Here is a 15200-nt window from a genome sequence, read left to right as displayed (position 1 = left end):
GGAATCACACCCCCAGCTCGGAGTGTAGACTTAGCCTTACAGGGTCTTAGTGCATGAGCAGAGTTCAGTCTTCGAAGAAACGCTGTATTGTTTTGTGATGGAGTTGGTTTTTACAGGAGCTGGTGCAAGCACAAAGGGTTGCACCCTGCCTTAGTCTCCCTAATGAAAGTCAACTCTTGAGCAGGGCCGGCTCCAGGCACCAGCCGACCAAGCACGTGCTTGGGGCGGCGCTCGAGGGGCGGGGGTTTGGGCAGCCCGGCCCGGCGCTCGGGGGGATGGGGGTTTCGGTGGCACGGCACTCGGGGGGGCAGCGGGGGGGGGGGGTGTTACGGCAGGGCAGCGTTCTTTTTTTTTGCCTGGGGGCGGCAAAAAAGTTAGAGCCAGCCCTGCTCTTGAGGCAAAGCTGCTCCTTGGGACCTGGGCATTGTTTTTTGACTGTGGCTCTGAAAAGAAGGGATAGTCTGCATGTTCTGTGTGACACCTTGCATCAAAGGACTGGGGTATATAGTGTAGAATAAACAAGTGCTATTGATAATGTATCCACATCACTCTCCACCTCACTGATTTCTCCTCCATCAGGAAGCTGATGGCAAGTCCCTGACTCAGCACGGGGGGCAACAATACCATAGAATCTGACATGCCACATTCTAATGTTCTGTTCTCTTTGTCACTGTCAGCAGCCCAGCTTCCTAATAAGGTACTTGTCAGAATTACTGATTTCTGTATGTTTCCAGTCTGGAAGGTTATCATTGATTAAAATAAACCAGCAGGGGAAGAGTATGACTCGAATACTCAGCAATCAGGTTTTCCTTCTGTTTTTTTCCAAGTAGAAAGGATGCAATGTGGATAAAAGTAAATGTTTATACTAGGGGTAAAATTTTCCAAAGTCCCATTTTCAAAAGTGACTGAGCCATTTAAGAGCCTAGTTCTCATTGAAGGTGTATGGGACTTAGGCTCCTAAGTCCTAGGTCATTTTTGAAAATAGGACTTAGTCTCTTAAATCACTCACTTGCTTTGGAAAATTTTACCCTAGGTCCCTACGTCTTGCATTTAGAAGTTAATAACTCACATATTTGAGGGGAGGGGGTTGTTGCTGAAATTTAGCCTGTCCTTTTCCCTCCAGGATACCACTCCTGCAAATATACTTTGCTCACAGAGTAAATCTTTCTAAAGAACATATTTAGATAACAGAAATTTTTTGTTTGCTATATCACACTGTATTCATTCTCTGAGCTTAACAGAGAGGATCATTTTCTAAATTCAGATATTTTTTGATCTCTTAAAATTATTGTTCATCAAATACTGGCTTTTGGTGTTCCTCTCATAAAGGGGTAGAAATTTTTTCCTTCCTCATAAGTTTATGTACCGATGCACTTTTAGTACTAGTACGGCCAGTGTGTCTGTATATGAAAGAGAGAAATAAAGTGAAATAAAACTTTTCTATTCAGTAATAGGGTTCATATTCTGCATCTCAAAAGTGAAAGTCATATCTAATTACTCCAAGTATTTTTTGCTAAAGGTGGTTTAGGAGATCAACGCTCTCGTAATCCGGCTTCAGTCCTGAGCCAGCTTGTCAAACTGGCAAGCAATTTGTTTTTGTATGTTCCAAAGCAGGATTGAGCAGAGCTGAAAATATCTGTGGCCAGCTGAGCCATACAGGCCCCAGAAGACCACACATGCAGAATCCACAGAAGGTGGATTTATCCAAGGGAAAGGTCAGCATGCTGCAGTAGTCACAAACCAAACTAAAACTCGAATTGTGTGGAGGGGAGTTGGAAAGCTGTGTGGGAGCAGGAGAGGGAGCTTTTGCAAATGACATCTCCACCTCCTGTACTCTGTTTGTGCCAGCGCTCTGGAAAATTAATTCCCTATCCAGGGCTGGCATAAGCATTTTGTGCCTTGCCTACAAGACGTTCTCTGTTGCACCCAAAAGTTACCTACTTCTGTCCCAGCCTTTCCCTACCCCAAAAAATATGGCCAATCCTTGCTCACTATGCTGGCACCTCACCCTGCATTCATGGGCATGAGCAGCACAATCTGTTTTTATACACGACTAGGGTAACAATGAAAACAAGGATGTCCCTCTTCTCAGGGTCTGATCCTGCCATCTTCACAGGAAATAGTATTATGTGCTGGCTTGTTTGTCTTTTAAACCACATCAGACTGGCCACATGAAAGTACGGCCAGACAACTAACTGGGGAAATTAATGTGAGGGCTGAGTGGAGAGGTGAAGGAGACAACCTGCACAGCACAATGGGGAAGGGTGTGTAAAGGTGGCCAGGTCCATGCCCCCTACACCAGCAGTGAGCAGGGGAGGTGGCACAAGGCCACTTTGTACCAGCAGTAGGGTTGGAAGCAGATACAAGTGCAAAATCTGCACTTAAGCATCTGCTTGCAATTGATGAGATTATAGACAATGCCCATGGGCCATCACTGTATTCATGGTGGCTTGGGACGCTAGCTGGGATAAGGCATCCATGCTGCTGCTCATCGTACCTGCACCACAAGTAAACACCATGCTCAGGCAGAGTATTGAGTGAAGGGGACAACAGAAGGGAAGAAGGGGGAACTTAGAGGACTGAAAGTAGATGTGATAGAGAGAATGATTGTGCACCGAGGACAGGCCTCCCAGCCTAGCACATGGCTGCCTCTATTCTCTCCCAACTTGAGCAAGACACAGAGAAAGGTCACAGAAAGGTCAGGCTTTGAAAGACAGAGACATGCCAAACAGAATAAACAAATAGCTTTTTGCTATGGATACAATGGTGACCGAGCTAGGGAGGGAGGAGGAAAAGGGGAGACCGTTTGAAGCAAGGGGAAAGTGGAGAAATCAAGGGGGGATGAGGGAAAGGGTGGGGGAAAGATAGAGGAAAGCATAGGAAATATCAGAGGGAGGATTGGGAAGCCTTTTCTCTTACCTTCTCTAGCCCCTGCTCAAGTAACCAGAACCCTCCTATGCACATCTCACTGACCCTGCTAAGTAATAGCCTCCTCCCATAAAGTTTTTTCACCTTGAAAATCTGGTCGCCCTCTAAATAAAGTGAGTCAGATCCTCAACTGATATTAATCTATTATGTGAATCTATCCTAGTATTTCTGTTTAAAAATATAAGAATAGTATCTCAAACTATCCAGTTATAGCAAACATTTGCAGCCACTCAAACTCAGGCAGCTCGAAGTTTCAGAGGAAGTCTCCCAGTTCCTAACATTGTCAACTTTTTTGAGTGTCACTGTTTTCAGAGAACGATTCACAGTGACTCCAAGATCTCTTTCTTGAGTGGTAACAGCTAATTTAGACCCCATCATTTTGTATGTATAGTTAGGATTATTCTTTCCAATGTGCATTACTTTGTACTTATCACATTGAATTTCATCTGCCATTATGTTGCCTAATCACCCAGTTTTGTGAGATCCCTTTTAACTCCTCACAGTCAGATTTTGACTTAAATCTCTTGAGTAATTTTGTATCATTTACAAAGTTTGCCACCTCACTGTTTGCCATCTTTTCCAGATCATTTATTAATATGTTGAACCAAACTGGTCTCAGTACAGATCCTTGAGAGACCACTCTATTTACCTCTCTCCACTGTGAAAACTGATCATTTATTCCTACCCTTTGTTTTCGGTCTTTTAACCAGTTACTGATCCATGAGAGGACCTTCCCTCTTATCCAATGACTGCTCTTTGGTGTGGGACCTTGTCAAAGGCTTTCTGAACGTCCAAGTACACTACTTCGACTGAGTCACCCTTGTCCACATGCTTACTGAGACGCTCAAAGGACTCTAATAGATTGGAGAGGCTTGATTTCCCTTTACAAAAGCCGTGTTGACTCTTCCAATATATTATGTTTATCTGTATATTTGATAATTCTGTTCTTTACTATAGTTTCAGCCAATTTTCCTAGCAACAAACAGGCTTTCTGACTTGTTATTACCAGAATAACCTCAGAAGCCTTTTTAAAAAATAGGCATTATATTAGCTATCCTCCAGTCATCTGGCACAGAGGCTGACTTAAGCAATAAATTACATACCTCAGTTAGTAGTTCTGCAATTTCATATTTGAGTTCCTCCAGAACTCTGGGGTGAATACCATCTAGTCCTTGTGACTTATTACTGTTTAATTTATCAGTTTGTTCCAAAACCTCCTCTATTGACACCTCAATCTGGGATTGTTCCTCAGATTTGTCCCCTAAAAAGAATGGCTCAGGTGTGGGAATCTCCCTCACATCTTCTGCAGCGAAGACTGATTCAAAAAATTCATGTATATTTTCCACAATGGCTTTGTCTTCCTTGAGTGCTCCTTTAACACCTCAATTGTTCAGTGGCCCCATTGATTGTTTGGCAGGTTTCCTGCTTCTGATGTACTGAAAAAAAGTTGTTGTTTAGTTTTTGTGACTTTAAATCAAATAAATCATTCCAGATTATGAGATACAAACTGCAGATATGTAAAGATAATTTGGCCTGTTAGAACTATACAATTTTAATTACTCAAAATCTGCTTATTTTTTTAAGAGTTAAAAACACTTGGAAACGTCTGTCCTATACATTATTTTCCTATTTTGTGTACTTTAAAATGATTGAATGAAATTTTCCTATTTTAAAACAAAAAATATGGTGTGTTGAGACCACATGTATATCAATTTTTATTTCTGAAGGAGTATTTTTCCAATCTATAATCCTTTAAAAAAAAGGTTTTATCATGGAAATGCTGAGTGAATTCAACTACATTGGATAAAACATCACAAAGTAAAAAGTTATTATGTGTCAGCAATGTTCAACAGCTGTTTGTTCACTCATATTCTCATAATCAGTTTAGGTAGGAATTGCCAATGGAACACAATATTCATTGTGTGTCCAATTGCAAAACTGAAATTATGTGTGTAATTTTTGCACATACATGCACTGGCTTATGCCAAAAAGAATTTAAAAATCCAAGACAGGTAACTAGAGAATCACTTACTTGATTTATGGAAGCTGATTTCCATTTGAGTACATAAATGGATGTGTTCAGAAAAAAACTGTCAGCCTGCATGTTGTATGAACCTTTTTCCATGTAAGTCTCAGGTCAAGCTACACTCAAAAGTTATGTTCACCCGTTATGTTGCTCAGGAGTGTGAAAAATCCACACCCCCTGAGCAATATAGGGAAGTCAGCCTAACCTATAGTGTAGACAGCACTAGGTTGACAGAAGAATTCTTCCGTGGACCTAGCTACCTCCTCTCAGGAAGGTAGATTAACTATGCCAATGGGATAACCCCTCCCCTCACTGTAGGTAGCGTCTACACTGAACGCTTACAGCGGCTTATGTTGCGTTTCAAGTGTTGACAAGCCCTTAGGCTTAGCATGCACGAGCAACTTTGAGACATTTTCTTTTGAAACACATTGACATTTCCCAGCATGAATAAAAGAAAAGCTTTTATGTGTGCACACTTAACTCAACAGTAATTTAAGGACCAGTCCCACAGTCATAGAAGTCAATAAAGTTTTGCTGCTAACATCAATGGAAGCAAGATTAAGTCTGTAATACATAAATGTAAGTAAAATTCCAAATGGAAATATGCATATTGCTAAGCAGCCTCTACATACTTTCTTCACCTTTTCCAAACTTGAAAATATTTTAAATTATGAATGGGTTTTCTTAGCTTTAGGCCTGGTATTCCATACAAGTTTGTACTGAGGTGTCTATGCTACATAGCTAGTACATACAGTAGATCTTTTTCATACTGTACTAGAATTACCAAGCTCTATAAGCAACCTCTGAAAAGGTCCTTCTTGAGCAAATGATTATGTAGCTTATATTAAAATACACAGTGGGCCTGATTCACAGCAACATTCTTCCAGTTTTACATCAGACTTACACTGACATTAAACTGGAATAACACTATCAGGAATCAGGCCCATTGTGTCTTTTAATACAATCAGAGAGATATATAGTATATCCCAGAAGAAGAATGTATTTATTTTGTCTCTGTTATTAATAGGCGTCTTGTCTGTTCAGGCAATTAGCATTGAAGCAAACCAATAATAGTTGCAGTGATAATAAAATGTTTTTTATTGTCTGCGTATTTCATAAGTTACATTCATTTTGAAAAAATAGTAAACTGTCTTCAGATCTACTTTATATATAAGGAATGCGCTCATCAGCAAAGTTATACACAATCAAATGTAGAATAAACTTACTGCTATGACTTTAGCACATCAAACATTAAGGGGTAGCTTTTTTTCCCTTCTTCTGTGTGCTTTGGCAACTTCGGATTAAAAAGTGTTCACCATTAAAAATAAAGGAAATATTACTGGCTTTAACTTAATGAAAACATTCAAAATGGAGGAGGTCAAAAATAAGGTTCTATGAAAGATCCAATAATTTTAAATGCCTTTTTATTTATTTAAGTTGGTGAATTGTTAGAAAAGCATATATTTTTGTACAGATCCTACCCCCGACAATCTTTTCTTACACAGTTTGAACATACTGAATACAGTTCCTTTCTATGGTCTTTTGTATTTATTTATTAAGTTGTCTGCAAATGTATCCATTGCATCATGCAATTTTACCTGAAGTGTTACCATAGTTAAAATAAGCCAGTTAATCAGTAATTTGGTGCTGTCTTCTGGTGTGCATTCCTCTTTTTCAAATGCATTTATTGAAGTAAAGGATTTACATCATATGAAATCACAGGGTTTTCATGAGTTAGACTAGCATACATATGTACAGCTTTAGGTAGAGATCTCTAAAGTAATATTTACAGTGTAAACATCAACTTTTATTATATCAGAAACAAATATATCACAACTGTCACTTCACAACATATTTGTTTTGGTTTGAATACTGAAGTCATTTCTTTGAAATACTATGTGGAACTCAAAAAATAGTTTGTTCTTGTCATAGATTTTACCAGCTCTCCTTCAGAGACTCTGAAAAACAAGAAGAATGTGTGTTTCAAAATCAATGTTACAAGTGACTGCAATATCAGATAACTTTATCTAAAGTGTATACAACCTACCCAAATCCTGCAAACACCAACTACTGGGTGCAAGTGTCCCTACTGGGAGTAGCAACTTTGATATCCATGGAACTCCTATTCATGGCAATAAGCACTGTGCCTGGTAGGAAGTGTTTGTAGAATCAAGCCCAACTAACAAGGATGTTGTTGAATAGCATCATACTAGGCAAGAGGGATGATACTGAAAGCAGTTGTATCCTTGGAGTGAATAAGTGCAGATTACCAAGCTGACATGGCACCAATGGATACTGATAGAATAATGGACAACACTGACCAGATTCTCCCTCTTCAGGGAAATCTGTAGCATGGTTACAGTCCCCTAATCTGGGAGGGAGGAAGGAAGGAACAAATTTAAGAATTGCCAGGATCAGATCAATGGTCTAGGCCAATATCCTGTCTCTGACTGTGGCCAGCACCAGATACTATAGAAGAAGGTGTAAGAAACCTTGCAGGAGGAAATAATGGAATAACCTTCCCACAAGGAACATTTCTTCCTAAACCCATCATTTAGAAGTTGTCCTATACTCTGAAGTGTGATCTTTTGGATTTTTGCTTATGTTTGGGAAAATGCATTTTCTTCTATTATCTGAAGGAAATGAAAAACTGAAGAAAAACATTTTCTTACTCGTATAAGGCTAGAGCGTTCATCAAATGCTAGGATGGGTTAAATAATTACTTTTTGTTTATTTGTAGTCCATTTTTTGCCCAACTGCATCAACAGCACCACTGATATGAAAAATCCTCTAACAGAGCTTAATATATTTTCAAGAATATCAGGCCTGATTCACCACTGTTATCACTCCAATGTAAGGGCCGTGTAATACATTGAAATCTATGAAGTAGAGTAACACAGTTGTGAATGAGGTGCATTGTCTCCAAAGATTCTGACACACAGCTAAATAGGAAGTAGTAACACAGATATTAAGTAGTAACTCAGATATTAAGCATATCAGAACAGAGGAAAAAAGGATCTTCCCCACTTGATACACAGTTTCAGATAGGAATCAGCTGTTACATAGGTTGGGGGTGGTGGTGCACATGTTTCTCATTCTACAGTTTTAGGGGGAGCTTGGATTTCAATTAGAAAGAATGATGTAAGGCAGAAAGTGGGGGTGGAACTTTATTTTTTAATTAAAGAAAACCAGTGAATTTATTCTCAGAAGCCAGAATATTCTTCCTAATTAAAAATAAGTCAATTATGCTTTTTTTCCTCAGTGCATGTGGTTTGAAACACCCAAGTGAGCTAGGTGCATTACCAACAGTGTCAGACTGTTCATTTAATTAGGAAGTTAGAGTGAAAGTAATCATGGGGCTCATTTAATTAATCTTATTAAAGAGGTCATTACACTGAGACACATTCCCTGTAGACATATAAAATATATAATGGAACGTGGCTCATGCCAGAGGGGTGCACTTTACCGAGAGGCCATCTTTTGTGTAAGATTACTATCTTAAGGGTGGGGGGACTACTGCTGAACTGGAAGGGTAAAAGTAAATTTGGACCTACCAATGGGAGGCGGTTCAGCAGCTCATCTACTGTAACATCATCATAGGTTTCGGAAAAGGAGGGTTCAAGCAATTCTGCTTCATCTCGAAGGCTGGCAGGGTTTAGCTCTTCTTGGCTGTTGCAGATGAGAAACATGGATTTTGTTGCACTCAGAAAAATAAGACAGAACTAATCATAGTAACTTTCTGTTTCATTAAACTTTATTAAACAATTTTTTAATTCAGTGAAGTAGCATGTCTAGCACTTCCTTAGATATCAGCAAATTTCAAACATTGTGCATTTTCATTGTAAAATTGTTACCTGATAGCAAGTCCTGTGCATAAGCCCTAGCTCTTTAGTTCTTCCTTTACTAGGATGTTTGTTCTAAATAAAAGCACTTTAAGAATATTTCAATAGCATTTTCCTTTATTTTAAGACTCCCAAATTCTCTGTGTTATTCTTGTGCTTTCATTCTAATTTGACTGTGAAGTGTGCTGTAAATAAATCACTAGGAGAAAATGTTACTAATACTTGTCTATATATTAAGATTACATTCCAAGATCATTAATGTTCATTGTACTTTATTTTATTAATACCTTCTTTTTCCAGTTAAAACTGAGTTTAAATATTTCTTCACGGCCATTTGCTTTCGAAATCGGCTGTAGTTGTCAGTGAAGACGGCATCAGAGTGACGTTTGACAGGCATCTGTTCGTCCAGGAGGTTGTTGCTATGTAAACACAAAAAACAGTGGAAATTATCACAAATACATTCAACTAGAAAAGATAAAGACTTTGAACTATATGCAGTAAGTCTTTCAATTGCTGACTGGCTGAGTAAAGCATTCATTTCCATTCCAATTTTCTTTTACTACTTCAAAAGTCACTCTGATCATATGGGTAAAATCCTGAAATTTTTATTCAGTCTTCACTTAGGCAAATCTCCTGTTGCCTTCCTCCCATCTCAGTGTAATTAGAATTCACATTGATGTCTCTGGAAGTTTTGTATGAGCAAGTGTTGAGCACAGACTTTTTAGGATTTGGCCCATTCTGTTTTCTAATCATTAAAATCACAAACCCTTATGTGCCAATTCTTGTAACTTAAGAAACCCTTTTAAACAAACTGAAATCATCCTGATTTACACTAGAAAGATATTTTAGTAAATTATCAAATTATATAGGCTGTCTGAAATATAAGGAAACTCTTAAAGGGCCTAGTCTTGTTCCCATTAAAGTCAGTGGGAATTTTGCTTATGACTTCAACAGGAGCAGGCTCCAAGTATTACAGTATGTTTATATATAGCTTTAAAATGTTTGCTTTGGGCAGTAGTGTAGTCAAGAGTAAACATAGGTATATGGAGTTTACCCACTTCTCATTTGAGGAATAAGAAGTTTAGGTTAGTTTACCCACTCCTTTTTTTTTTTCTTTTTTTTTAACCACTGCACCACTGGCTTTAAGTAAATTTCAGAGGAAAAATAGCACTTTGGGAAAGCCAAAGTTGAAGTCAGAAGTTTCCTGCCTCATAGTTTAGAGGCAGATCTTCACATGGTGTAATCTGCCATAACTCTACTGAAGGAACTACACGGTTTTACACCAGCTGAGAATCCAGTCCTTTGTATTTAGGGACAAAGTAGCCTGGGTAGAAATAAGTGCAAATTCAGTGCCCAATTTCTAATCACCTTCTGGGCATGTAAAATGGGCATTTATGCACCTAAGTGTAAGTTTGAATGTCAAAGTGTAGGATTTGCATGGGCTGCAAAGGGAAAAATATTAAAAAATTAGCCCAATAGTTGTCATATTACTGACAGCATTTATCATTAGTCTGAACAGCATACAGTCTGATTTTTTCAGAAGTGTGTTTAGTGTGTGATGTGACTCCTCTCAGGCGTTACAATATAATTCAAAAAGTCACTTTTGAACAAAAAATACAATACATATAATACAAATAAATAATACTGTATTAATGTTAATGAATTATATTTAATTACTTAGCTCTTATATCTGAAGATCTCAAAAAACTTTTTAAAGGATGGTAAATATCATTGCCCCAATTTACAGATGGGGAAACTTATGCACAGAATGGTAAGTGAAGCAAGCAGAATAAAAGCTCTATTTAAGTGTAACCTCACCTAACCCGTTTTCCAATAAGTGATTCCAGATATCTCCTTGCAGAAAGTTGACCCAAAAGTTTGCTGTAGCCACTGGTGAAAAGTCCATCAGCATGTCTTGCATTCCTAATATAGATGAAAAAATAACTCCACAATAAAATCTGGGCTCCATATATTACAAGTAAATACAGTTTTTATTTTCAATTTCATAAGCACTTCTTTTGAAAATCATTATCATTGCTTTGATTTATTAAATAAAACATTTTTTTAAATTTCCAAATGATTTATTACTACTTTCCAACCCTTTCAGTGCTATAATGACAATGAACTCCAGAAAACTTTGCAAACAAACACACATTCTATGCTCCCTTTTAATACTCAATTTTTCCTTTCAAATGTCTTAAGCAGTTTGAAAAGTTCATTTAAATAAATGCAGGAAAAGCACTTTCTACCTTCGTATCATTTGAGCAATGCATCAAAATTTATATTTATGGCAACAAAAATTCTCACCTATCCATAGCTCTGGACATGTCAAGATAGAATTTGTCATTTTCTGGTAGTGCATTTTGCAAAATGTCAGTTTCAGGTTTTAATGAACCTTGGGCTTGATCAGGTTCACTTGCTCCATCAAATGGCATTCTGTTTCCCAACCTACTGGAGAAGAAAATCTCGTAAAGTATTGCAAAATGAGGATATTTAATACTGTCTCTTTCAATGCAATTTGCATGCAGTCTCATATGTGTCAAACAATATACATGTATCTAATGCCCAAGACATTTTAAAGCAAACTGGATAAAGCACAAGAAAATACTCTGCAAGTAATAATCCTTCATTGGCAAGATGATAGAGTACCTGGTGTAATAGATTTTCTCCATCTTTAACCATATATTTATATGAATCTACATATTGGGTCAGCATTCACATTTTTATAATTTTATCATTACAAATAATTGACTTAAGGGAATACCATGCAATCCATGGTCATTATAATTACTTGCAAATGGCAATTGTAAAATTTTTAATGGCAACCATTGCAATATACAGGAATATGTATAGGATGTAAACTACGGATTAAATTCACTTCTGTGTAAAGGGCCAGAAGATCTATGTGCCATTTAAGTTCCAGTCAAGATCTTAAAATGGTGCGTAAGTGGAACTAAATGGTTCTTAGGCCTTTGTTCAGGTTCTCTGAAGAGGGATGAATTTTACCATATAAGATATAAACATATAGCTATATACTGATTTTTATTGTCTTTTAAGACTGATTTGCTAGTAACTCATCAGAATATCTCACTGCTAATAATTAATGTGTTTTTCATCATAACCATAATTCTGTTAAAGTAGTGTTAATATCCCAAACATTGACCGATCAACAAATAAACTAACAAAAAGTTTATGTTGCCCACTCCCACAGTTTGATGCATGATCTCATGTATTATTAAGGATAGCATGACGATGTTGCAGTGGTATGGCAGCAGACATTCCTTCTGGTCACTCTTGTATTCTATGGAAAATGATAGCTTCCTGTCAGAGTGGTAGTTGCAGCATGTGATGATGTAACAAATCACACACTGAGGCCGGGAAGAGATTTCATGCTAACATTGTAGGCATACACTCCCTGTGGACAAATTATACCTATTGGAGTAAGACATGCAGGATTTAGCTCTTATGAGTATTCCTTCAGCTACAGATATTTTATGAACCAAGTACAATTACTGTTGTGTGAAATAAACCAACCCAAGTGGAAAATTTTAAAATTACATAACTATAGTTACATTCATTTGTTCTTTTCAGCATGTACATTTGTTTCAATTTAATACTGAAAAAGACATTGTAACATTTGACTCTACCTTATCTAAACAACAACAACAACAAAAATTCAAAATATCAAACTTCAATGTGTTCTTTATGCCAAAGCTAGGCATAGATGTAGGCAAGTCACTTTCTCACAATCTACTGTAATACAGTCTGCAGCCATAATCTGAGGCACATTGAATCTGTTTCTACTCTTAAGCATGCTATATATTTGAAAAGAATTACAGGATACCAGTCCAGCTATAATGCTAGGGTTGAGGTGAAATGTAGGTTTTGCCATAAGAAGAACTGATACTTACTATTTGTGATAGGCCAATGCAACCCCAGAAACACAATTCAGCATGTTTACTTTACTATTTGTCATATTCTTCATGTAAATAGTAATAATTACTAAAGGGCTATTAGAATGGAAATGGTACTTAGAACCTTTAAAATAAGAAGTCATGTAATTGCTATCCACCAGTGATGCTGGCACAGGCTGAATGAAAGGATCACGTCACTTCCTGGTGTTCTTGGGGAACAGAGGGAGAACGGATCGCCACTTCTTAAAACCCTTTTAACGGTTTACGTTATTTACAGAGAGGGGAGGTAGACCAGCCCATACCATCCATGCTACTGCCAAAAGGGGAAATCTTAACTGACGCTATTGCAAAGATTACCAGCGTAACCAATCATTATTAGTCCCTTCCTGTAATGTTGATGTGAGAATGTAATAGATGAGCCTTTCAGCTACGTTTGCTAAAGAGGCTTGTATTCAAGCCTTGTATTGGAGTTTCCAAGATAAGAAGTACACTAGGACGCTGCTGATGCTAACTAACTAGACCGTTTGCTGCAATATCGCCTTTCGCAGATCGTGTTGTGTCATTAGCTAGCAGCCGGGTGCTTTAGCTCGAGGTCGCATGACAGCACTTACCTCATAGCTGAATATGTCCCCAAAGGAGGTAATGCCAGTGCTGGCGAGCAGAGAACACTGAAGAGTGTGAAGGACAGAAGAAGCTGGGAGCTGCTTCTATGTTCCATCATGCTGGACCTGAGTTAATGAATAGGAGACAATAATTACCTCCTATCGGCACGGGTTTCCGACTGCATAGACAGAGGGCCATTTCTGAGATGCTTTTGTCGCTGTCTGAAGGAAAGGGGGCGGAAGGTTTCGGATCCCACGTGGAAAAGTAAGGATCCCTGCTGCGGGCTACATCTCATCCCTCAAATATGGCATGCCCGGGTACTGCTGTTTAAAATTTGCTGCGAGCAGTATCTTTTGCTTTTGCTTTAGAAGTCGGGGGCACTCGCTCGGTAATACAGATCTGGTTGACAATAAACTATTTTTTTCTAAATCACCTGGAAGGAAACTATTGCTTCTGCTTTGTAATTCCTAGTATCTGATGAAGGCCAAAGGCAGGGAGAGGGTGAAAGGGAGAAGTTCTATCCAAAACGTAAACCTCCTTGAAACTCAGACATTAGTGAAAAATAAACCCGTTTGAATTTGAAAAATGAAGAAATAATGTGAATTAACATTGTGCATCCTCTACGTTGTGCTCCGCTGGGGAAGCCACGTACACTTACTTCTCTTCAGTAGTTTAATAACTTAAATCTGATTAAATAAAGAATGATGGGTCTCATGCTGCACTGTACAATACTGCCGTAGAAAGCGGAACTGCACTTTGTTTCAAGCAACCAAAAGGCAGGAGCAGCAGTGAGGAATTTGAGTTGAACATTCTAAACATGAATGTTCATGTTCACTCAAAACCAGCCTGCATCCCTTTGAGCTCGAAACAGAGACTTTAAGTGGAAACTTTTTGTAGAGTACCAACACCTCTTCTAGTTCCCCCACACAAACACCCCACAAACCCCAGGCAGGAAAGAAAAGTGCAGGTAAAGCGAGAAAAGAAAGATCGGCTTGATTTGGTTAATTCAGTGAATTTAAATTGAGGATGTAAAATAATAAAAGCGCTAAGAGGAAGCACAAGTAACCAACGCGTGATAACTATCCACAAGGGAGAAATCGGCATTCAAGGAGGGGCAGCTAACATGCAGCAGTAAGGAGAAGTAAAAGGGAAGGCGCTCCCTCACCGAGCAAAGCAAAGACACCCTAAAGTGGTTAATCTGAGCTAAAGTCCATAGGAATTGAGGGTAGCGTCAGAGAAGGCAGGACTGTTCTATATATTCCCATTTGCTGGTTGGTCAGCAACTTTTTAGCGTTAAGATTGTTTGCATTGCTCTTATAATCGGGGGGTCCTTTCTTCTCTCTACTCGCTAGGAAGTTCCAGTGGGCTTATTGAGACCAGGGCTAGCTGGCGGTACTCACGAGGCAGGGAGATGGTCCTTTCTCCTGGGAAGTCCGCCCGGCGCTGGGAGTTCTCCTAGGTGCTGAATTCCTCGGCTGCTCGATCCGCACTCTGTCCTGGGTACTGAAGGGGAATGTGTAGGGGCTGGGTCCGTGTGGCTGGCGGTGCTGTTTCGGTGGTGTTCCCCAGCCCTCCTCCTTAGGCTGATGCCGTCTCTCCCCTTCAGTAGCACTCTGCTCAGCCCTCCAAACCGCCTCGTTTTATAGGGTTTATACATAGGACCACGTTTCTGCTTCAGAAAAAGCAATCACGTTACTTGGGAGACGTCACTATTCCCAAGGGGATGAATGGAAGTCCGTGATCGCTTTGTTCAGGATGCTCTGAGCCGGGGAAGAAGTTCATATTTAATTCATGAGCAGCCTGCGTACCCTATTTTTATTTATTTATATTAATGAATGGCTTATCCAGTGAGTAAGACTTGGCTGACAACATAATTCAGCTTAAAAC

General features: G+C 38.8%; 1 protein-coding gene across 1 annotated transcript; it reads right to left on the bottom strand.

Moving 5' to 3' along the window:
• Positions 1-7554: 7554 nt before the first annotated feature.
• Positions 7555-14970, bottom strand: VIP (vasoactive intestinal peptide). Its single transcript, XM_065401443.1, has 7 exons — positions 14714-14970; positions 13322-13438; positions 11104-11247; positions 10615-10719; positions 9084-9215; positions 8509-8623; positions 7555-7587 (listed from the first exon to the last, which is right to left on the bottom strand). The coding sequence occupies exons 1-7, from the start codon at positions 14968-14970 to the stop codon at positions 7555-7557; spliced, it is 903 nt and encodes a 300-aa protein (XP_065257515.1).
• Between the last annotated feature and the right edge of the window lie 230 nt (positions 14971-15200).

This window comes from Emys orbicularis, chromosome 3 (assembly GCF_028017835.1).
Source record: "Emys orbicularis isolate rEmyOrb1 chromosome 3, rEmyOrb1.hap1, whole genome shotgun sequence".
NCBI lineage: Eukaryota > Metazoa > Chordata > Testudines > Emydidae > Emys > Emys orbicularis.
The sequence above is the reverse complement of the archived record's forward strand: the minus strand, read 5'-3'. Positions and strand labels throughout refer to the sequence as shown.

Bases quoted from the DNA above. Each gene is read 5' to 3' on its own strand.
- VIP (XM_065401443.1), bottom strand. From the start codon at position 14,970: ATGTATAAACCCTATAAAACGAGGCGGTTTGGAGGGCTGAGCAGAGTG. The intron at 9,216-10,614 runs GTGAGGTTACAC...GTGTTTACATAG, and splicing joins CTTATTGGAAAACGGGTTAG to CAACAACCTCCTGGACGAAC. The intron at 7,588-8,508 runs GTAGGTCCAAAT...CATTTCCTTCAG, and splicing joins TGCTGAACCGCCTCCCATTG to ATAATAGAAGAAAATGCATT.